Source organism: Phacochoerus africanus, chromosome 10, assembly GCF_016906955.1.
Source record: "Phacochoerus africanus isolate WHEZ1 chromosome 10, ROS_Pafr_v1, whole genome shotgun sequence".
Taxonomy (NCBI): domain Eukaryota; kingdom Metazoa; phylum Chordata; class Mammalia; order Artiodactyla; family Suidae; genus Phacochoerus; species Phacochoerus africanus.
In genome coordinates this window covers 136,919,145-136,941,137 of record NC_062553.1, presented here as the reverse complement: position 1 = coordinate 136,941,137, position 21,993 = coordinate 136,919,145, and the positions used below count along the sequence as shown (strand labels likewise).

At 47.2% G+C, this 21,993-nt stretch overlaps 1 protein-coding gene across 1 annotated transcript in view; it reads right to left on the bottom strand.

Moving 5' to 3' along the window:
• Nucleotides 1-3,246: 3,246 nt before the first annotated feature.
• PRKG2 (protein kinase cGMP-dependent 2) overlaps nt 3,247-21,993 on the bottom strand; it is a 100,615-nt gene continuing 81,868 nt past the window's right edge. Inside the window, 5 exon segments of the mRNA XM_047799335.1 lie at nt 3,247-6,167; nt 7,326-7,392; nt 12,512-12,574; nt 15,053-15,175; nt 18,503-18,666. Coding sequence (XP_047655291.1) covers nt 6,072-6,167; nt 7,326-7,392; nt 12,512-12,574; nt 15,053-15,175; nt 18,503-18,666 — 513 coding nt within the window. The 3' untranslated portion in view covers nt 3,247-6,071.

The following is a 21,993-nucleotide window of genomic DNA, read 5'->3' as shown; positions in this document are numbered from 1 at the left end:
ACACTCTAGAGGCAGGCACGAGACCAAGCCGTGTTGCAGCTCATGCCCAGGTTTGTTGCCCTGCTGGCTCACCTTTGTTTGTGAAGGGCAGCCGCGAGGCCTGTGGTGGCTCTGGCTCCAACCAGATGGCTCCTTTGGCGTCTGCGAATCCCGAGCCAGGTATAAGCGACGGCTGTCAGCTTATCCTACAAGCCACCCACCTGGCCAAGGTTGGCCACCATGAAAGACAGACATAGCTCCTAGTTTGTCTTCATGAGTTCTGGTTTGTCACCACAAATTCCAGTTTTGCCTCAAGGATTCCTGCCTGTCCTCTTGTGTCCACTTTGTTCTCATCCCCCCCCCCCCACCTCGTGTGCATCTTTCATTCCCAACCTGGCTCGTAAATTCAACACATTTCGTATCTCTCGGTTTCTGTGGCGAGGAATCTGGGAGTTGATATCCGACTCTTCTGGCTTATGACCAGGTATAAGGCTCGCGGGGCTTTGAGCAGGTGTTGGCTGAGATTACAGTCTCCTCTGGAAGTTCAGCGGAAGGAGGATCCAAGCTTACTCCTGTGGCTGTCGGCAGGATTCAGCTCATCACAGGTTGTGGGAGCGGGGGCCCCATTTTCTCACTGGCCATCGGCCAGAGGCGCCCGTGGTTATTTGTCACGTGAGCTTCTCCCTAGAGAAGTTCGCCTCAGAGCAGCTGACGTCCGTCAGAGCAAGCAAAGGAGGTGCCAAGGAAGGTGAGCCGGGCGGAAGCAGAGTCGCTTTGGAACGGAATCTCAGAAGTGACATCCCACCACTTGAGTTCTCTTTGTTAGAAGGAAGTTACTAAAGTCAGCCAACGTGCAAGGGGAGGGGATTATAAAAGGGCATGGGCACCACAAGCAAGGATCACTGGCGGCGTCTTTGAAGCTGACCACCATAGCCTTTCAAAGCGATAAAAGGCCCTGGATGCATCTTCAGCATGTGCTGTAAACACCCTCTCTTTGAAGAAACTAGAACTTCTAATCATCTTTTCCCCCCATAGCATCTTCACAGAAAAGATGTGTGAGTGTAGCTTTTGCATGATGCAGTGTGCCCAACCTAGTGGATCATGAATTCCTACATAGGAAACTCACAAAGTGTTTCAAGGAAATGTGTCCGCTTGGAATAAAGACACAGAGGTAAACAAACTGAAAAAAGGCATCTCTACTCCCAAACATTTACAGGCAGGAAACAGGCTAAGAAATCTACTCAGTTGCAAATACCAGCCGTCCATTGCAGAAAAATAAAAAGGAAAACCAAGCTTCTGCATGGTGGAGCCAAGAGCTATGGCCAGGACTCTGGGGAGTAGGACTAAGTTTCAGAACTCTACGGACCAGTCCTGCTTCACACCCCCGGTCTGCTCCCTCTCGGAATGCAAGGGTCCTCTGTGGGTAGCCTCTGGTCGGCCCATCATTCCGAGTCATGGGTTCGGGGATGGATGACTAGTTCACAGTTCACAAGCTTTCTGACCGGAAAGAAAGTGTCCCGGAAATTACACCTGAGGCGTCTTCACCTGCTCCTGGACTGAATTTAAATGACAAGACCTCGGACTGAGCCTGAGTCTGATGTCATGAGATGGTGTTTTTAGGGGGGCCCTTGAGAGGGAATACATTTATTTTGCATATGGCAGTAAAAGAAGTTGTCTCTGACCAGAAAGTGAGTTGTGGTCATTTTAAAACTTCCTCGCCAACTCTCTGAAACTCTTCATTAAGAAATGGAACCTAGGCAGCTGCCTTTGTGGCTAACAAACCCGACTAGGATCCATGAGGCTGTGGGTTCGATCCCTGGCCTCCCTCTGTGGGTTAAGAATCCGGCATTGCCGTGAGCTGTGGTGTAGGTGGCAGACGCGGCTTGGATCCCGTGCGGCTGTGGCTGTGGGGTAGGCCGGCGGCTGCAACTCCGATCTGACCCCCTCGCCTGGGACCCTCCATATGCTGCGGGTGCGGCCCTAGAAACGACAAAAGGAAACAGAAAGAAAGAGATGGCGCCTCCGTTCCCTTCCCACGAATCTGGGTGGTGGGCTTGGGCTTCTGCCCAGAAAGTGCGGCCCGAGTGACGCCATGTGATTTCAATGCCGGTTCATAAGGTTGAGTGCAGCTTCGGGGCTGGAATACCCGTCCTTGAAGCGCCGAGTCACCTCAAGAAGGCGTCTGATTACTCAAAGGACAAGGCGACGTGAGAAATCCAAACCGTGTCGAGGACGTGTGTAGACGCGCTGGACAGCAGTCCTGGTCTCTGTGTGGCCCCAGCCTGGGCGTCCGGAACAGGAGTGAACGAGGCTTCAGGCGATCCGAGCTCCTGGCCCGTGAGTCAGCCCGTCTTTGACTCTTCCCCCCAGGTCCCCAGATGCTGTGAGGCAGAGGCAAGCCGTCTTTGCTAGGTGCTGTCCAAACTCCCGACCCCCAGAATCTAGAAGAACAGTCAAACGGCGTCCAAAGAACTCAACTGTGGGTTAATTTGTTGCATTGTTACAGCAACTGGGACTAATCCATGCAAACCCATCACAGCTAAGTTGGGAATGAAAGGCATGTCTGAGGCCAGTATTTAGCTGGGAAAGCAGTCAATGATCAGTGTGTTCATAGCTATTTTGTTTGTTTGTTTGTTTTCTTTTTTGAAGGCCACCTCTCCGGCCTGTGGAAGTTCCTGGGCGAAGGGGTTCCACAGGAGCTGCAGCTGTGGCCTATGCTTGGGCTTGCGGCAATGCCAAAGCAATGTGATGAGACCAAGGACCCTTAATCCACTGAGTGAGGCCAAGGATCCAACCTGCATCCTCACAGAGACCATGTCAGGTTCTTAACGTGCTGAGCCACAGTGGGAACTCCCATAGTTGTTTTAAAATCCTGTGTGTGGAGTTCCCATTGTCACTCAGCAGGTTAAAACCCAAAGAGTGTCCACGAGGATACGGGTTCAATCCCTGGTCCTGCTCAGCGGGTTAAGGCTCTGGCGCTGCCACAGGTCGCAGTGTAGGCCAACTGGGATCCTGCGTTGGGGTGGCTTAGGCGCAGGCCAGCAGCTGCAGCTCTGACGCAACCCCTGGCCCAGGAACTGCCATACGCTGCAGGTGCGGCCCTAAAGGGAAAAAAAAATCTTGTGTGAATGAGATAATGGATGTAAATACTCCGAGTACAATACCTGGCAATAGAAAACAAAGATTTATTACTATACCAAATAAACGTGTGTGTGTGTGTATCAAATGATTGATTATTATCAATTACCTATAAGTAAAAATATTCTGGCCCCAATGTTCCAAAGCTTTGCACTTACCATCTCTAAGTTATAGGTGAAAAAAGATGTGTTTTTTTATTCAAGGTCACACAAATCTGGGAAGAACAAGAATCCAAGCCCACATATATTTACCTTTTACTCCAAATCTCTTACTTTTCACCACTACATTCTCCTTGCTCCAGATAATTTAATATTTAGAAAGAAGCTTAGGAATCAACCCTTGTGAAAAGCTGGCCCCCACAAGAGGCGGAAGAATGACAAATTAACACTGCACCAGAAAAGAGAGATTAGGAATGATTTAGTAATCAGGAATAAGATGGGTCTGTATATAGGAGGACAATTTTCTGTATTTTCTAAGACTATAGTATACTCTTAATTTATAAAAAAATCACAACTTAGAAACTTGGGTAAGCAGTGAGCTCTTGATAAAGCACTTTGTTTCAGGGAGGCTTAACTCTTAATTACACGCACTAAAGTTTGATTAACCATCTTAATGACTTAAAAGAAAAAGATAAGATGAAGACTGGCTTTAATTGGTGTAATTGTGCTTACAGATACAAATGATACTCAGATTCAGGACTAAATGGTTCTCAAGGCCCTTTTAATTCTAATAGCGATAGCAACAGTAGCTACCCTCTATGCAGCACTGATTATTTCATTGATATTGGCAAAGGACTCTCTGGATATCAATTTATTCCCCCAAACAAGCCCTTAAAGTAGGTATTACTTTACTGTGCCTTTTTCTACGGGTGAGAAAGCTAGGACTCAAAACGCAAAGTCGTTTTCCCACAGTCGCCCAGCTGGGAAGCAGGATGGGACTGTCTTACGGTCCAGTCTGGCATTTCTTCATCGTTATGAAGTCCTCTGAAGGAAACACAATCCAATCGCACGTGCAGATTAGACAGTGACCTGGCCAATCACGGCCAAAACAAACCTGCAGCACTCTAGGTGGTCTTATTTGTACGTGTGTAAGTCTCCTTTGAAGTACAGCTATTGATCACCGTTGAGAATATCACTGCTAGTTTAACTGCACAGTTCTGCTATCCACCCAACACACACACTGCCTACACTTATTAGGTGGGTAATTTAAAAATATATACATGGAAAAACATACAGTGCTTACAAACCAAATGCAAATGAAAACCTTTTAAAAATCTTAGAAATTCATTAAGCAGGTTATGTGATCCTATTAAAAATGCTTCCTCTATGTACAATACACAAACTTTAAAAATACTACTCTGGGAAACAAAAATTCTTTGGTTCAGCAAAGGGATTCTAAATGCGGAAATTCAACTCGTTAAGGATGCGCCTCCTTGGGTTGGGCCTCACTCATCTGGTTGAACACTACAGGAAGCCCAGAGCAGAGGCTCTGAATCCTGAAAGCCTGGGTGGAATGTGGGTGGAGGCTGCTCCTCCTACAGAACATTAGCAGAGGGAAAGCGAACCAGAAGGTTGACGAATGCAGGAACTCAGATGTTATTTTTACTCTGGCAGATGAAAAAAGATAAAGTCTGCTTCCCATCCATTCGGGAAGGAGGGTGGGGGAGAGCTCATGGCGGATGCAGAAAAACATTCTACTAGTGACGTTCTTGGGTGCCGGAGCCCAAAGCTATTGAAACAAATCCATTCATTACGTAGAAGACTGCGGGGAGGGCACAGGAGGGGGAGGAAGCTGCATGGGCCCTGTCACTGTCCCGCCACCTCTCTACCAGCTTGCCTGCCTTAACGATCTAAAAGTATAAACGCACCCATGACTCAAATGTCTTTTTAAAAAGTTACTAATGCAGCAGGGATTAGGCGTGCGTCGATATGTGCCAGCGGGAGTTCCATTAAAAAGCAACTGTGGTTGTTCTGTACTCTTGGTTTACTGATATAGCAACAATCGCAGAACTGGCCAAAATATCTCAGTTCCAAAGAGTGAACATTTTTACTTTTTGGAATTTTTTCTCCTCCATATGTAATGGGAAGAAAAAGCCTTCACATTTCAGTTTCTGCCTGTTTTCTAATTTGATTGTGAAAATATTGAGTATGTAAGACAAAACCTTTCCAAAGGTCCATCGCTTCGCCGCACATGACAACAACCCTTAACGAGACTTCTGAAGAGTCTCTGAGGTGCCACAGCTGGGCCCAGAACAACAAAGGGCCTTCTGCTTTGCTCCTGTTTTCTAGGTTCTCCAGTGAAATACAAGCAAATGGCTGGATCAATCAACTCGTTTATGTTAGGAAGTGGTACCCATAACGAAGACTCCAATAGGCATTCCCCCAGACCAGTTTCAGAAAAAGTGGGACTATATTTCTAGGCTGAAAGCAGGTGAAAAATCAGGCACTTCGACGGACTACCCAGTCCCTGCAAACCATGACTTGGAGGTGCCAGAATGCCTGCGTGGGGACGCTGAGAAGAGGGGACGTCTCCCAGACTGTGCGCTCGTCCTTACTTCCATTTTACTGACTTAGCTGCTCAAGGGCGGGACCCCTCCAGACCTCACTGGGACTCAGAGGAGACAGGTCTGGTCAGGATGGGGCACGAGAAGGTAGAGAAAGCGATGTCCCCTCAACGCAGATGGCAGTGACTTTGGCGAGGGGAAGAGGCTAGCCTTCACCCCTGAAGGAAAGCAAAGAACAGGATACATGAACAAGTCCCAGCATCTAAAGGGGACATTCTCCTTCAGAACCGTCTCCGCCCCCACTGTTTCCCACCCCCAGTTCAGTGGGCAGTGTCTTCTCTGATGGTCTTCCAGATGGAACAGTCTACACTGCAGAGCGAGCTGCTCCGTGCTGCATGGCTGGTCCTTGTCGTCCTCTTGCGTAGCACAGGGGTAACCGTCTTTCCTTCCGTCAGAAGTCCTTGTCCCAGCCCGAGAGCTCATCTGGAGGCACTCCCTTCTCAGGAGGATACTTGTCGAAGTAGCTGTGATCCGTGGGGCCACTGAGCTAGTAGAGAAAGGATTACACCAAAGGTGAGGACAGTGTGGACGAAGCGTGTTAGAATGTCCAGGGTATGCTTTCTAGACCTGAGCACTAACTATTCATTCATTCATTTATTTACGTCGTGTTTTGGGGGCCACACTGGCGGCATATGGAGGCTCCCAGGCTAGGAGTCAAATCAGAGCTGTAGCCACCGGCCTACACCACAGCCACAGCAACATGGGATCCGAGCCGCATCTGTGACCTACAACACAGCTCACGGCAACACCAGATCCTTAAATCACTGAGCAGGCCAGGGATCCAACCTGCGTCCTCATGGATGCTAGTCAGATTCATTTCCGCTGAGCCACAGGGGCAACGCCAAGCCATGACAGGAACTCCCTTTTCTTTTTCTATTTTTGTGTGGTTTACTTTAAAATGTCCATGTTTAGGACATAATAGAGGTTACACTTTCCACAATGATTTAAACTCGTGAGGAAAAAATTCAGATGTCAATCTAGAAATGTACAAAGGAAGAGGCAGATGCTCAAAATCCCTCTCCTGAGAACACAGCATAAACTCTGCAGGGTGCTGACTACATCAGCCCCCAGCCCCCTCCCCTGATTTAGCACATGTTCTGCTCCCTCCCGGGCTGTGCGGCCCAACCAGCAACGTGCGGGGACTGAGCCCTAGAAACGTGGCAAGTCCGGACTGAGACAGGCTGAGAGTGGAAGATCCACTGGAGATTTTGAAAATTTAGTATGAAAAAAAAAAATACAGCCTCTCATTAACATTTTGCATTGGTTACATATTGAACAATATTTTAATATAATAATTAAAATGAATTTCATCCCCTTCTGTTTACCTTTTTGATGTGACTACTAGAAAGGCTACAATTACATATAGGTTTATATTATGTTCTAGAAGCATCTGTCAGCCTGATGACCCACACTGACGACCTTGGAACTTGGATTTATATGTCATCTCTTCCTGAAAGCCGAGTTGAGGCCCAGCAAATAAATCCTACTATTGAGAGCCTACATTCACAACTGCTCCGAAATTTTCTTTTGAATTTAAAACTATTTTTAAACATTTAATCAAACACACATTACCCCCCCCCCCCCAATGTTTACAAAAACAAAAGCCTCGAAAAAAATCAAGCGGGTGACGTAGCGGATGCCATACCTCTCTCTGCAAAGGTGACGGAAGGTTCCGCGCTTTCAGCCCCTCCCAGTTAAAGCCATGTAACCACCTGAGAAGGAGAAAAGTAGAGAAGAACGTGATTTGTCTGATAAACTATTCGCATGTCAAGTTATCCGTCGGGGAGGAGAACGCTCAGCCCACATGCGCGTGTGTCGGACTTGAAACGCAGGCCCGCTAACGGCAGAGGGGCGTTTGCTGCCGCCCAGCTCTCAGTCTGGATCCCCTGTTGTTCCTCTCACTGTCACACCCTCTTAGGCTCGAAAGCCAAGCTCTGTCCTCTCTCCGCAAACGTCCAGAACCCCCTCTCCATCGTCCCTCCCGAATGATGGCCTGGCTTTCTATTTCACCAGGAAAACTGAAGCAGAAAAGAGAGTGCCTAGGGAGCTCCCCTTGTGGCTCAGCGTTAACAAACCCGACGGGCATCCCCGAGGACTCAGGTTAAGCATCCGCGTTGCCATGAGCTTCGGTGTAGGTGGCAGACGCAGCTTGGATCTGGCGTGGCTGTGGCTGTGGTGCAGGCCGGCAGCTGCAGCTCCAACTGGACCCCTAGCCTGGGAACCTCCATATGCCGTGGAGCGGCCCTAAAAAGATACAAAAAAAAAAAAAAAAAAGGATTTCACAGTTATCTGAAAAGAGGGCAAGATGAAATTCTTCCATTTTTTTGTTTCCAAACCATTCATCTGAAAGGACTCATCCGGTCTTCAGAACACACATCAGGCTTGGTGGGCTGGACACGCAGCACCGAAGTGAGGAGGCCGTGCTTCCCTCAGACAGAAACAATGTCCTCCGTCTCTCAGAATCTTACAAACAACACAGAGTCACAGTGTTCTGTCTCCTCTGATCCTTCTTCTACTGGGGCAGTGAGGTCCGGTCAGCCACCAAATAAAATTTATGGAAAGTCAATTTGGTTCCAGGCATCAAAAACAACAAAGACCCTGCTTTTAAGATATCTGTACTTTGGTAAGAGCTGACAAATGCTCAAACAAAAAATAAGCAATATACACACTTAAATTAATTTCATACAGTACTAGGAAGATGAACGAGGATAAAATGGCCCATGGCGACTGGGCTGGGGCTGGGCTGGGAGGTGCTGCTTTCACCCACAGGGCAGTATCCGAAGATGTGGCCTTTGAGCTCAGGCTAGACCGCGGAGAAACCAGGGGAAGATGTGTGGCAATGACCTTCTAAATGAAACAAGAGTGACAGGAGTGAGCTCAAGTGTGGCGAACGGAGGGAAGCTGGAAAAAACATGATGTCTGAGACCCAGCCAGACCCCTGGAATCCAGAACACAAGGAATCCAGATTTTATGCTTACGGACTTTCCATCAGGGCTCAGCGGTAACGAACCCGACGGTATCCACGAGGACTTGGGTTCGATCCCTGGCCCCACTCAGTGGGTTAAGGATTCTGCACTGCTGTGCACTGGGGTGCAGGTTACAGACGTGGCTTGGATTCCAGGTTGCTGGGGTGTAGGCCGGCAGCTGCAGCTCCCATTCGACCCTAGCCTGGAAACTTCCATATAGCAGGGGCGGGGCCTTAAAAATACCAAAAAAAAAAAAAAAAGGAAAAAGGTAAAAAAAGATTCTATGCTTACTGGGAGGCCATTAGAAAGTTCTAAGGAAGTGAGGCAATCGAAAATGTTTTCTAGTCGATTCGGACTGCTATGTTAAGAACAGCCCAGGGGCGCGCTGGGCAGGGTGGTGGTGGCAGGGGGAGGATGGAGGTGGCGGTGTGGGGCCTTCCATTCCTCTGTCTGCCGCAGGGAAGACGTTCGGCTTCTCTGCCTTTTCCGGGCTCTTCCCACGGGTGGGGTTGGTTTTGAGCTACTCCTTGACCGGATTTCCACGTCGAAGCTTCTAGCAGGAAACGAGGCACTAAAAAGAGGGCGGGCTGGCTCTGGCGCAGTCCATCTCAGACACCCTCCTTAACCCGGAGTGCCCTTTGGGTCTACACTGCAGAGACCCCCAAAGGGTGAGAGGCAGCAGTCCTGGCCGTCTGGCCTTTTCCCTGTCCTGGTGCAAAACCACCGAAGCCTCTCCCGCTGCCGCCGCCAGTGTCTGCACAGACCAGGGCTCCAGCCGGAAGGACCTCTGAGCACACCGGCCTCTGGATTCTTTCCTTTTGCCACCAACGCTGCCGCGATGCCTGCCCACGTGTTCCGCAGAGCTCTCCACCCCGAAGCGACTCCATCAACACCGAACCACAGAGCCTGTGCGTGTCTGGCTGCGTGCACCTGCGCCGAGGTGACTTACGGTAACGCGTCCTTCACACGACGGGCCGCTCACCTAACCCCTGGCCTTTCCTGACCCATAACCACATTTGAAGCAATCCATGTGCCCGCATGCACTCGCGTGTGAAAAATATTCACTAAAGAAGTATTAGCAGCAACTACACATAAACTGCTTCATTTTTAGACTTGCAGCTTTTCTCAAGAGAAATTCTAGAGACTCGAAATATTAAAGGGAACATTAAGAGACTTGAAACAAACTACTCCATTACCTAGTGGGAAAGATCTAACTGTCCCCTACAAATACACTATCCCGCTTTTTTTCCTTTACGTTTTTAAAATGAAGGTATAGTTGATTGACAGCAGGTCAATTTCTGCTGTGCAATACAGTGACCCAGGCATACACGTGCATACAATTTCTTCCTCATGATGTCGCCCTCGTGTCCCACCACAACAGATGGGTGTCACTCTCTTTTCAGGGAGGTGTTGGGAGACATGACCGGTACCTGGTTGATAAGTTACCTTATAAGTAGAAGAGGGAGAAACTCTTATTTTTAGGAAGGATGGTTTAACACAGGCTGGACAAACATATCACAACATGCCACACTTAACTGCACTGCTTTTAAATGAAAGCAAATAGCTCTCTAAGGAAAGTACAAATTGACTTTAGGGAGGAATGGGAAAATCTGACGGCAAAGTTTAGAAAGCATTTTTTTCTTAATTCTAAGAATATACCGGGTAGAGAAGGTATACGCCTTGGAGACGTGTGGAAGGTTTTAGAACATTCCTCTTTGAAAGCAGAGAGAGCTCTTGTTTTCAGACTCCCAGGTCCCAGCTTTGTATCTTAGAAAGCGCTATAACAATAAGATGAAATAATGTTTTGGAGCTCCCTGGGCTCCCTGGAAGGCAGTGTGTGAATTTGGTACATCTTATTAGTGGACTCTGCCCTACACACTGTGCCCGGCTGCTCCAGCTCCTTGGCAAAGAACACCCTGTCTGTTAGAAAGAGTGGGCAAGTTAATCCCTATGGGGAAGGAACTTCAGCATTCTTCATTACCACACGGGAGCGAGAGAATCCTGCAGCACCCATTTGCATGGGTATCCAATCCCACTTTGACAGCTGCATTTAAATGAGCCTCAGGTGAAGAAGAAGTAAAGATAAAACTGGACCCTGTCAACACTGATATCACGTCTATGCCCCCACTACCCCAGCAAGCCGAAGATACGGCTCTAATGAGACCAAAGAGGACCCCCTGGAAGAAGGGCTTTAACGGATGGGACATCGCCTGTTCAGTACCAGCGGGGTGTGTCTGTGTCATTTTATAACAGAAGAAACTGTGATAACAGCAGGTAGGAAGAGAGGGAAATGGGAACCTCAGACAAATAAAATGAGCTTTGCACCGAAGACCATCCAAAGGATGACAAAGAACAATAAAATACTCGAAGCATTCTGCTGTCTATAAAACCCACAGCTGTGTCTGGCTGGCTCCCGCTCCTGCTCCCGCGCAGCCTCCCCGCCCCCAGCCCTTCCTGCTATACCCTTAAGGCAGAGCCCCTATGAATTGACAATGCTGAATACATGGCTTTCTTTCAAGAAGGTTCATGAATAGATAGAGCAGGGTTGGCAGCTTGGCGGTTTTTCTTTTCCTTTTCTTTTGGTTTTGTTTTGAAGCTGCATCACTCCTGCTCGGAAAACCGAACAGCGTTCCTATTCAGCAGCCTCCCCTCCTTTATGTTCACACTGTGCGGATGGGCCCCTAAGGCTTCAGTAAAAATATCTGGACACGAATACAGTTTGGAAAGTGAACACAGTGGTGTGCTCAGTTTTTCAATTGTGAAACTCTCAAATTGATGTTTTGGTATTATCAATTCGTGATGGTTTACATGGAAAGCATAAGCAAAATCAAAACAGCCTAAGGATTGCAGGATGTAGTGAGGCATAAATTAAAAAAGAAATCTCCAAGGCTTGAACTTCCACACATGTCACCAAATCAGAGCATTTACACTATGGATGATTTTAAAGGCAGCTCTCGAAAAACACAGACCGGAAAAGGTGCCTGTTAGATTAACTACATGGGGATAAAACAGTGTCTGAAGTTATGTGGAAGTCAATGAATGCACTTTACCCAAAAAGTAAAACACAACACGAGGCTTCAGAAGATGGAGAGGCAGTCAATGGAAAATTATATTTAAAATAAATATGTAACAGTAATTAAAACTGAAATGCGGAGTTCCCGTGATGGCGCAGCGGAAACGAATCCGGCCAGGAACCATGAGGTTGTGGGTTCGATCCCTGGCCTCGCTCAGAGGGTTAAGGATCCCGCGTTGCCTTGAGCTGTGGTGTAGGTCACAGATGTGGCTCGGATCCAGTGTTGCTGTGGCTCTGATGTAGGCCGGTGGCTACAGCTCTGATTCTACCCCTAGCCTGGGAACCTCCATATGCTGCGGGTGCAGCGCTTAAAAAAAAAGACAAAAAAGGATTAAAAAAAAAAAAACCTGAAATAGAATGCTAACAATTGGTATAGCTGACCCACTCTCTTGAATTTTAGCAAAATGGACTGAATCCTACCTTAATTGCAAATCCAAGGTCCAAATCAGAACTTGATTCCTTTGTACAATCCAAGTTAATATTAAAAATAATATTGAAAAACAATAAAGATAGCAGCAGATAAAAAGTTAAATTGCTATGATTTGAATATGTGATTTTTGTAATTTGTTTTATAGCTTCATCCATACTTGATATGAATTTCTAACACTCATGAAATCACTCTGAGGTTATTATAACTGTAGCTAGTGAAGCACAAATTAAAAATAAAGCACCGAGAAGGAAAAGTTGAACATCTGTGGAGGGACCTTTGCAGTGCACTGTGAGACGCTTCAAGATTTTCACATTTTAAAAATAAATTTCTCCACTTTTCTGGGCAGAGAAGTAACTCCCTACCTGTGTTTCTTAATGTCATTGATTCCGTTCTTCAGGTTTCCCAGTCTTTCTGTCGGATTTTGCCTAAAATAAAAATTTTAAGTCCGTTTAGAATAACTGTGCTTGAGTGAATTTTACATTAAAATTTAACAATTCTTCTTTATTTATTTTATTTTATTTTTTTGTCTTTTGCAGGGCCGCGCCCGCAGCATATGGAGGTTCCCAGGCTGGGGGGTCGAATCGGAGCTGTAGCCGCCGGCCTCCACCATGGCCACAGCAACACCAGATCCGAGCCGCGTCTGCGACCTACACCACCGCTCACGGCAACACCAAATCCTTAACCCGCTGAGTGAGGCCAGGGATCGAACGCACAACCTCATGGTTCCTAGTCGGATTCGCTAACCACTGCGCCACGATGGGAACTCCAGCAATTCTTCTTTATTTACTCAATTTGTCAACAATAATCCCAGACCAGGCGCCCTTGCGTCAAAGGAGATGGAGAACACTTGCCTGCCCTGTGGGGCCCCAGTCAGCGACAGTCAGGACGTGCCCATCAGAACAGGGACACAGACAGAGGTACCACGCCCTGCTGTCAATGGGCTACGCATAAATGCTTGAAAGAAGTGGAGGATGCTACCTCACCGTTCTGCTAAGGAAACCAAGGAAAGCTTTAGAGCATCACTGACACCTGAGCTGAAATTTTAGAGGCATGCAGAAGGTTCTGCAGGCCACCCACAACTAGGTTTTACGTTCTAAATTTACTAAATTTCAATGCTTTCTTAAAAGTTCAAATGTGCACAAAAATAGAAAAAAAAAAAGTCTAAACAAAATTCTAGGTCTTCTGGAGGTCTTCCGTCATGGCGCAGTGGAAACGAGTCTGACGAGCATCCACAAGGACGAAGGGTTGGTCCCTGGCCTTGCTCAGTGGGTTAAGGATCTGGCATTGCTGTGAGCTGTAGTGCAGGTTGCAGACACAGCTCGGATCCTGCGATGCTTCGGCTGTGATGTAGGCCGGCAGCTGTAGCTCTGATTCGACCCCTAGCCTGGGAACCTCCATGTGCCGCGGGAGCGGCCCTAAAAAGCCCCCCAAAAAAGTCTTCTGTTCTCTGATAAATTCTTTTTTTAAATATACACAACGATTTTTTTTTCCATTATAGCTGGTTTATAGCATTCTGTCAATTTTCTACTGTACAGCATGGTGACCCAGTTACACATACATGTACACATTCTTTTTTCGCACATTATGAGTCTCCGTCATAAGTGACCAGACATAGTTCCCAGTGCGACACAGCAGGATCTCATTGCTCATCCATTCCAAAGGCAATAGTCCGCACCTATTAACCCCAAGTTCCCCATCCACCCCCCTCCCTTCCCCCCCCTTGGCAACCACAAGTCTACTCTCCAAGTCCATGATTTTCTTTTCTGTGGAAAGGTTCATTTGTGTCCTATGTTGAATTCCAGATACAAGTGATATCATATGGTACTTGTCTTTCTCTTCCTGACTTACTTCACTCAGGATGAGTCTCTAGTTCCATCCATGTTGCTGCAAATGGCATTATTTCGTTTTTTTTTTTTTTCTGGCTGAGTAGTATTCCATTGTGTATATCTACCACATCTTCCTAACCCAATCATCTGTCGATGGACATCTGGGTTGTTTCCATGTCTTGGCTGTTGTGAATAGTACTGCAATGAACATGCTGGTACATATATGTCTTTTTTAAGGAAAGTTTTGTCCGGATATATGCCCAAGAGTGGGATTGCGGGGTCATATGGAAGTTCTATGTATAGATTTCTAAGGCACCTCCACACTGTTCTCCATAGTGGCTGTACCAGCTTACATTCCCACCAACTGTGCAGGAGGGTTCCCTTTTCTCCACACCCCCTCCAGCCCTTGTTATTTGTGGACTTACGAATGATGGCCATCCTGACGGGTGTGAGTTTGATAAATTACATTTAATGGTAAGTAGAAATTTGGAGAATTTAAAATAAGGTCAGAGGAGTACATTTTAAATTTATTTGTTTATTTTCTTTTTCAGCCGCACTCCACCCCCCGTGGCATATGTCGGGAAGTTCCTGGGCTGGGGATCGCATTCAAGCCACAGGTGCAACCTGAGCCAGAGCTGCAGCAACGCCAGATCCTTAGCCCACTATGCCACAGTGGGATCTCCAAGGAGTACTTTTTTTAAAATGAAGATTGAAAGAGGGCATATATAGCAGTACCTTCTCATCACCACAGATTTTGTCTCAAAACAACAAGGCTGTAAATGATTCCTTTACTAAGTTTTGTTGTTCTATCTTCCTCTATAACCAGATGATTCTCAAAGACAATCTAAACAAGCTGGATCTTTTTAAAGTACAAGTAGGTGGTGTGCCTCTATAATATGAAGGAAACGCAAACTCCTAGCAAAGGCTGCAAAACAGGAAATAATTTCCCTTAAATATAATTTGGCTACATAGAAAAGTACCCAAAGGAAAGATATACCGACTTGTAACATACGCAGAAGCAGAAATGAGAGGCTGTCACACTCTCCCCAAGAACAGGGGTTTTATAGTCTTTCTCACCTGCAGAGTCTCCGAATCAAATCCTCAGGTCGTCTTGTTATCTTCCTGGGAAAATCCATTTTCTCAATTCCTTTGAGAATCAAGTTGTAGGTCATCATTTGGTCAATCCCAGAAAAGGGCGGGCTAGAAAAAGGCCAGAACAGAACCCTAGGACCAGCATCTGAGCCACCTTTACAACTGGATTTCTTGTCTCCTCCCCACCCTCTTCCTCTTTCCCTCTCTCCCCAAGGTTGTTGGAGAGCAAATCTGGATATACACTAGAAAACAATTTCACATCCCTTCACAAATGACACATACGCATAAAAGGAGCTGATCTGACAAGTGAGGACAAGAGTGTTGTTGTTACTGATTTTTTCTTTTTACTTTTCTTTTTTTTTTCAGACACAGCGGATAGGAAAAGCCTCTCTCAGATACTGACAGTCAAGCAGAGGTGAGAATGAACAGCAGTGTGCATGAGCCCACCATTTTCCTGTAGGCAAAGGATTCCACGTGCAAAAGCCATGAGTCAGGAGTGAACAAGCCGGAGGGGAGTGTACGCGTCTAAGACATAAGGGCAACAAGATCCTATAGGCCTGGCGGCTGTGGGAGGACCTGGAAGTACGTTCTCAGTCAGATGATCTAATCCACAGAAGCCCGAGTAAGTGCTCTGGAAACGTGTTGAAAATAAACGGGACGGAAGCAGAGGGGGAGTAAGGAAGGCCTGGCAGCCTCGACTAGAACAGGCTGGATTCCGGATGAGTTTCGGTGGGAAAGCCAACCGCATGTGCTAAGAGGGTGAACGCAGCGTGGAAGAGAAAGAGAGGTTCCAGAACGCTGTTAAGGGCTCCGACCTCGGGCATGGAGCTTGTGTTTACCAAGAGAAGAAGGACTGAGGCGGGGTGCGGAGCGAGGAGTGCGGGGGGCAGAGCAAGTGACGAAGGAGAATCAAGAGGAGTGTCGGGAAGATGCAAACACAGACGCCAAGCAGACAGCTGGGTTTATGAGGCTGACATTCAAGGGAGAGATGGGGGCTGGAGGGCCGACTCTCAGGCGTTATCAGACAGTATTTGCAGTCATGGGACTTGATACTATCACTCGAGGAGTGGGTAGACAGAAAAGAGGCCCAGGGCGAAGGGGCCCAGTGACCACTAAAGAGGGGTCAAGACGCCGAGAAGGAAGCAGCAACGGACACCGGGAGAGCGCGTCTAGCAGGGGGAGAGAAACGAGAGAAAGGAAGGCACAGGACACCTGTGAACAGAGTGCCTGTTCCAGAAAGTGCTGGAAACAAACCCCTGAATTGGGTTACATGTTAACACACACCCTCTGCTTTTACAAACACTCTCATAGCCAATTAATTGTGCCATTCAACTTTTAAACATTAAAGGTGATTTCCAGGAACGATTCTGCCGCATCTTGGTCATCCTCAAAGCCTTTGGCTGCCAAGAGGTCCCTCGCTCAGTAATAAACTCCAAACAAGGTGGGTGCACCACCCTTCCACTCATCTCTGTTCCACTTGAGAAGAAGACGAGGTAGGAAACAAAAACCGTTGCTCCCGTATCTTCAGCATGTGGATATATTTACAGCTATGTTGTGTTCTGGTTTGCTTTTGGTTTTTAGTTCTTTCCTTATTTTCATTTACCTCCTGACTTAAGGGCATTTAAAGTGAACTTCTCTCATGCCCTACCCTGAAAGCCTTTACAAAAAGTTTCTCAACTTCTTTATGACAGCTCAAAGTTACTGAGCTTTAGCAACTCCAAGTTACTGAGAATTTTTTTCCTCTTCCTTATTCCCTCACTTTATTTCCGACCTCTTGCACTGATTTATTCTAGCCTGTAAAGACTGAAATGGCTCCTCTCCAGTTACTGATAAGAGCCATCAGGAATCTTCTACGAAATGCTACGACAAATGTTCCAGAGGAGGAAACAAATTCCTGATGTAGAAATCTTTGTGTCCTGAGACCTTAAGCAACTTTCTCTCCGGTGACTGCCTGCAAAAGTTTCTCTTCTTTCCTTCAAAATCTTCAGCAATGAATATGTGAAAACCTTTACAGAAGTTCCCACTGTGGCTCAGGGGGAACGAGCCCGAAAAGTATCCGTGAGGATGCGGTGTGAGCCTGGCCTCGCTCAGTGGTTAAGGATCCTGCTTTGCCATGAGCTGTGGAGTAGGTCGCAGAAAGCAATTACAGACAATAAAAATAAGCTGTTATATCTATTTGCTCAGTGCACGTGGACAAGGATGAAGAATGGAGCCACAGGTAATCAGACACTGAAATGTGCGGTGTAAAACCTTCAAGAAGATTCTATGAAACTCTCCTTTTGTGAGGTAAGTACTGAGAGCGGAATCCGCATCACTGGGCTCATTCCAGCATTTGTTAGCCGTTCCGGATGCAAATCCTCCCTGAAATCAAGACTGAGACTGAGGGTAAAGGCTTAAAGGAATGACCAGAGGAGTTCATGGGACACGGAGGTAGAACACGGGAGAGAAAACTCATCTAAATCCTGTGTGTGCATCCACGCGCTATAGTAAAAACCTGTACATGTAAAAAGGCACAGTGTTTGCTGGAAATGGGTGCCACATTTGGAGTCAGAAAACCTGAGATCAAAGCCCTGATCTTAGGCAGACAGCACTCTGACCCAGTGTTCTAATCTATAGGATTTAAATCATAAAGTAATCATAATACCATTTTAAATCATAAAATAATAAAAACGTTCCTGCTTTAACCTCCACACACGTTTGTGAAGACTAAACTAGATAACACACATGAGTGCTCTGTTAACAGGAAAGGGCTTTACAAAGGGGATGTAATGCGCGCATGCGCGCACGTGTGTGTGTGTGTGTGTGTGTGGGGGGGGGGCACGCATATTGAATATTTGGGATCCTGGATTTATTAGCATCTCCCTTCAATCGCATCAGGAATAACAATACGATTTTAACTAGGCTATGTCCTGCTGGTCTTGTCTCTGTTCATTAGCCCCTCTAGAAAGCAGCTGACAAGGGGATTCAAATTGAAATCCAGCAACGTCGCCTTCTCTTAGCATTTCTGGTTAATGATTTATTGGGAAGGTGGCAGAACATGGCTGCATTTAATTGAGCAATGGATTTAACTGAACTGTGATTGCTATTTTCTCAATTATAAAAAAAGTGAGGAAATACTAACAGCCCCCAACTTCAATTCCTTTTCGTATTTTTATGACGGATTCCCAAAACCTTCGCACGCCTGCGATGTGATCCCTAGTGAAAGGCCTTGCATTTTAGGGAAGCCCCAGCAACTCTTCTCCTTTCCTGCACCTTCCTCAATCTTCTTACCATGTCATAAGCCAGAGAGCATACTAGCATCACGGGAAGAGGAAAAGGCATCAAGCTTAGTCACAAACATGTGCAAAATGCTAAATTCTTAAATTACATATTTTTATCGCTCGTTATTTTCGTACTTGTCTGAAGAAGAGACTGCACACACTCGAAGGAACTTACTTGCCCGTCAGCAGTTCATACACTAGAATCCCCAGGGACCAAAAATCCACACTGAAGTCATGTCCTTTGTTGAGAATGACTTCAGGAGCTACATATTCTGGAGTTCCGCAGAATGTCCATGTCTTCTGTCCAGATCCGATTTTTTTAGCAAATCCAAAGTCCACCTGGAAAAGAATATGAAAGAAATTTTCAGAGACCATCAAACCCAGGCTCTTAAGTCTCCCTCTAACTTCTCCAATCTCCGTCCTACCCCTCCTCCTCCCCTTCCCACAACACACACACACATACACACACACACACACACACACACACACACACTCCGCTGACCCTCTCATTCACTCCTTTGCAGGGCCGGGTGCAAACACCAGCAGCCTGGAGCAAGGTCTCGCGCACACCTCTTCGCCCCCGGCCCCAGGGGATGAGCGGAAGGGCTCGGCAAGGGGCGCATGGCAGCAAAGGTGGAGCGCAGGGCAAGCAGGCAAGTAATTCTCAAGTCAGCAGTGGATTCACTGGGAAGAGGAGACAAGGGCACGTGAGAGACCCCTGTGCCCTTCAGGACTTCACCAGGAAAAGGAAAAAACACCAGCAGAGTTGAGAGGCTGGGAAGGGGCCTCTGTTGAGAAGAATGGGGCTTAAAACTCTGGACAGTCTTTTAAAAAAACACTCTGCCCAATGCCTGCGCCCTCTGAATGGGGGCACTCCAGAGAGAGAGCCAGGCTCACCCCACCTCAACTGGCTGGACTCGGCCCATCTTCGGTCCCTCGCATGGTGCTGGATGGTAGGTAGCACCTACGCGAACTGATTTATTCTGAGAAAATATGCTCAGCCCTCACGACAGGCCAGGCTCTGCAGTAAGTTAGAGACAGAGCTGACCCGGAGAAGCTCCGAGCACGGGGACGGCTCACCCACACATGGCTGATAACACGCCCTGTGGGACGTGACAGAGTGGACTGTGCCAAGTGTGAAGGCACAGGGCCCGCAGACACGGGCTCCGGGACCACTGGCGAGAGGACGGTTGGGCAGAGGCTTCAGGGACCACAGCTGCACTGAACCCTGAATGGGGACGGGGAACCCTCCCTGGGGATACGTGGGCGCCACCTCATCCGTTCAGAATAAGCCCCCCCACTTGCCCGGGAGGCTAGTCAGTGACCTCCAGGCCCAGAATACAGACAGGAAGGGGCCAGCGCGGCGGAAGGCGGCCCTTGGGGCCAAGGTGTGCACAGGGCGGAAATCCTGCGGGCAGGACACACGGCTGGTTCCCTTGCACAAGAGGGATGGACACGTCCTTCTCTCTCCAACACGGCCAGACAGGATTTTAGTAAAACCACCCTCCACGTCCCCCGGGTAAACGGGCCCGAATGCCATCTGAACTTCAACGCGCACATTTCAACACCTGCTTTACACACACACCGTGTCAATGCCACGGCAGTCATCCGGGCTAAAGAATGAATCAGGGGAGCGTAGCCAAAGGGGCCTTCGCTTAAAAAAATGAGTCGGTGAACCGTAACACCCAAGCCTCATTTATTTATGCAAATACCAATATTTGAAATATTTGCTTTGCTTTTTAAAATGTCTTAGAAATTTGCCTTTTTAGTCATATGTTTGGGTATTTATCATACACCAGCAAGGATACCCTTAGTAGAAAGAGGGAATTTAAACAATCTAAGTTGAAGCGGGCTTTCACAGCGTTTTCATCTACACAGAGTGACTCACAAAGATGACATTTAAGAGATGGCTGGGAATATGATGAAATTAAAATGTGTAACTAGCTGAGATTAGCTTATCTACTTATTCCTCAGAGAAAGAACCAATATGAAAATCCTAGCTAATTTTATAAAGACTGAAATTTAAAAACTAAGAAAGCAATCTTATAATTGTATTTGCAAGCAGGCATACACGTGAACATTACATATATTTTGTTTTTACAACACCCTTTCAGCTCGTTTTTAATTTTCCTATTTAAACATTTTTAATTTTATTTTGTTGGCGTATGAGCTGATTTTCCGTGTGGTGTCCGTCTCGGGTGTGCAGCAAAGTGAACCTCAGTCACACATAAAATCCCTCCACTCTCTTCCCATCCAGGTCATTACAAACTACTGAGCAGATTTCCTGTGCGCCGCAGCACGTTCTTGTTCATCACTTATTCCACACGGTGTGTGGAGGTGTTACTCCCACCTCCCAATCCTTCTATTTTCCTTTTAAGGCTGACTGGTAGCTCACTAGATGTTTAGGAGTGTCTGTCTAGCTCTGAAAGGGATAAATTTTAATTTGATGACCTGGTTTTGCTTTTGAACTTACATACTGACCCAAAGAGATGACAGTAATTACATTAAGATTTTAAGATTTATGAAACTTACCACTTTTCTAATCTCTTCTGACGTTGTCAACTTTTGTCTAACTCATTTGGTTGGAGGAAACTGACCATCAGATCTGTCCAAAGTCACGTGCCAGACAGAGAAGGTCCCAGACCTTCGGATGTGAAGTTCTGTGTATTCTCTATAAAACTCCCACCACCTCTGTCTTGTACCCGCACAGATGCGACCAGGGAAGTCTCGGTCCCTTCTTTAACCCTGACTCTTCCAGGCCACAGAAATGTAGGATCTTTTCCTTTATTCGTTCAGTGAGTATTTCTTGAACACCACCACGCACACCAGGTAGCAAAGACCCCACTCCTCTCAGAGCTTACATTTAAGAGGAAGGGGAGAGCAAGCAGAAAAATGTGTAGCAGAGGAGTTCCCACTGTGGCTCAGCAGGTTAAGAACCTGACTAATATCTACGAGGGCTCAGGTTCGATCCCTGGCCTTGCTCAGTGGGTTGAGATTTCAGCGTTGCCATGAGCTATGGCCTAAGTCACAGATGTGGCTCGGATCCTGCGTTGCTGTGGCTGTGGCTGGCGGCTGCAGCTCCGATTCCACCCCAGCCCAGGAATTTCTATATGGTGCAGGTGCGGCCCTAAAAAAGAAAAAAATATACATATATAAGGTCATACATGATACTGCTGAAGAGTGGCATGTGCTGTGGAGAAACACAGCCCCGAGGTACCGAGATCAATACGAATTTGACTTCCAACTGGATGACTGGAAAAGCCTCTCTGGGGAAGCAGCACTGAGCAGATGTGAGCAGAAATCTCCGCGAAATATGAATGAGTGCTCTGTACATCTGAGCAACGGTGACGGACAGATAGAGGGCTGGCACAGAGGCCCTAGCCTCCGGGGACATGCAAGTGAAGGTCGAGGGCTGCCAGGAAGGCCTCGGTGGCTGGGCCGGAGCACAGGAGGCCGGGGCAGGAAGCCAGGGCGGATCACGCCTTGGTCTGGTAGCCGCGGAAGAACCCGCGATTTGTGTCTCCTGAGAGGCCGCTGAAGGATCCAGAGAAGGGTGCGTGTGGCCTGAGCAATGTGTTAATCACGCTGGAAGATGAAAAAATGGACTCGGCCCACTTTGAAAATGTTTTTTTCCTATAGCAGGACGGAGCCTTCAAGAAGAATCCC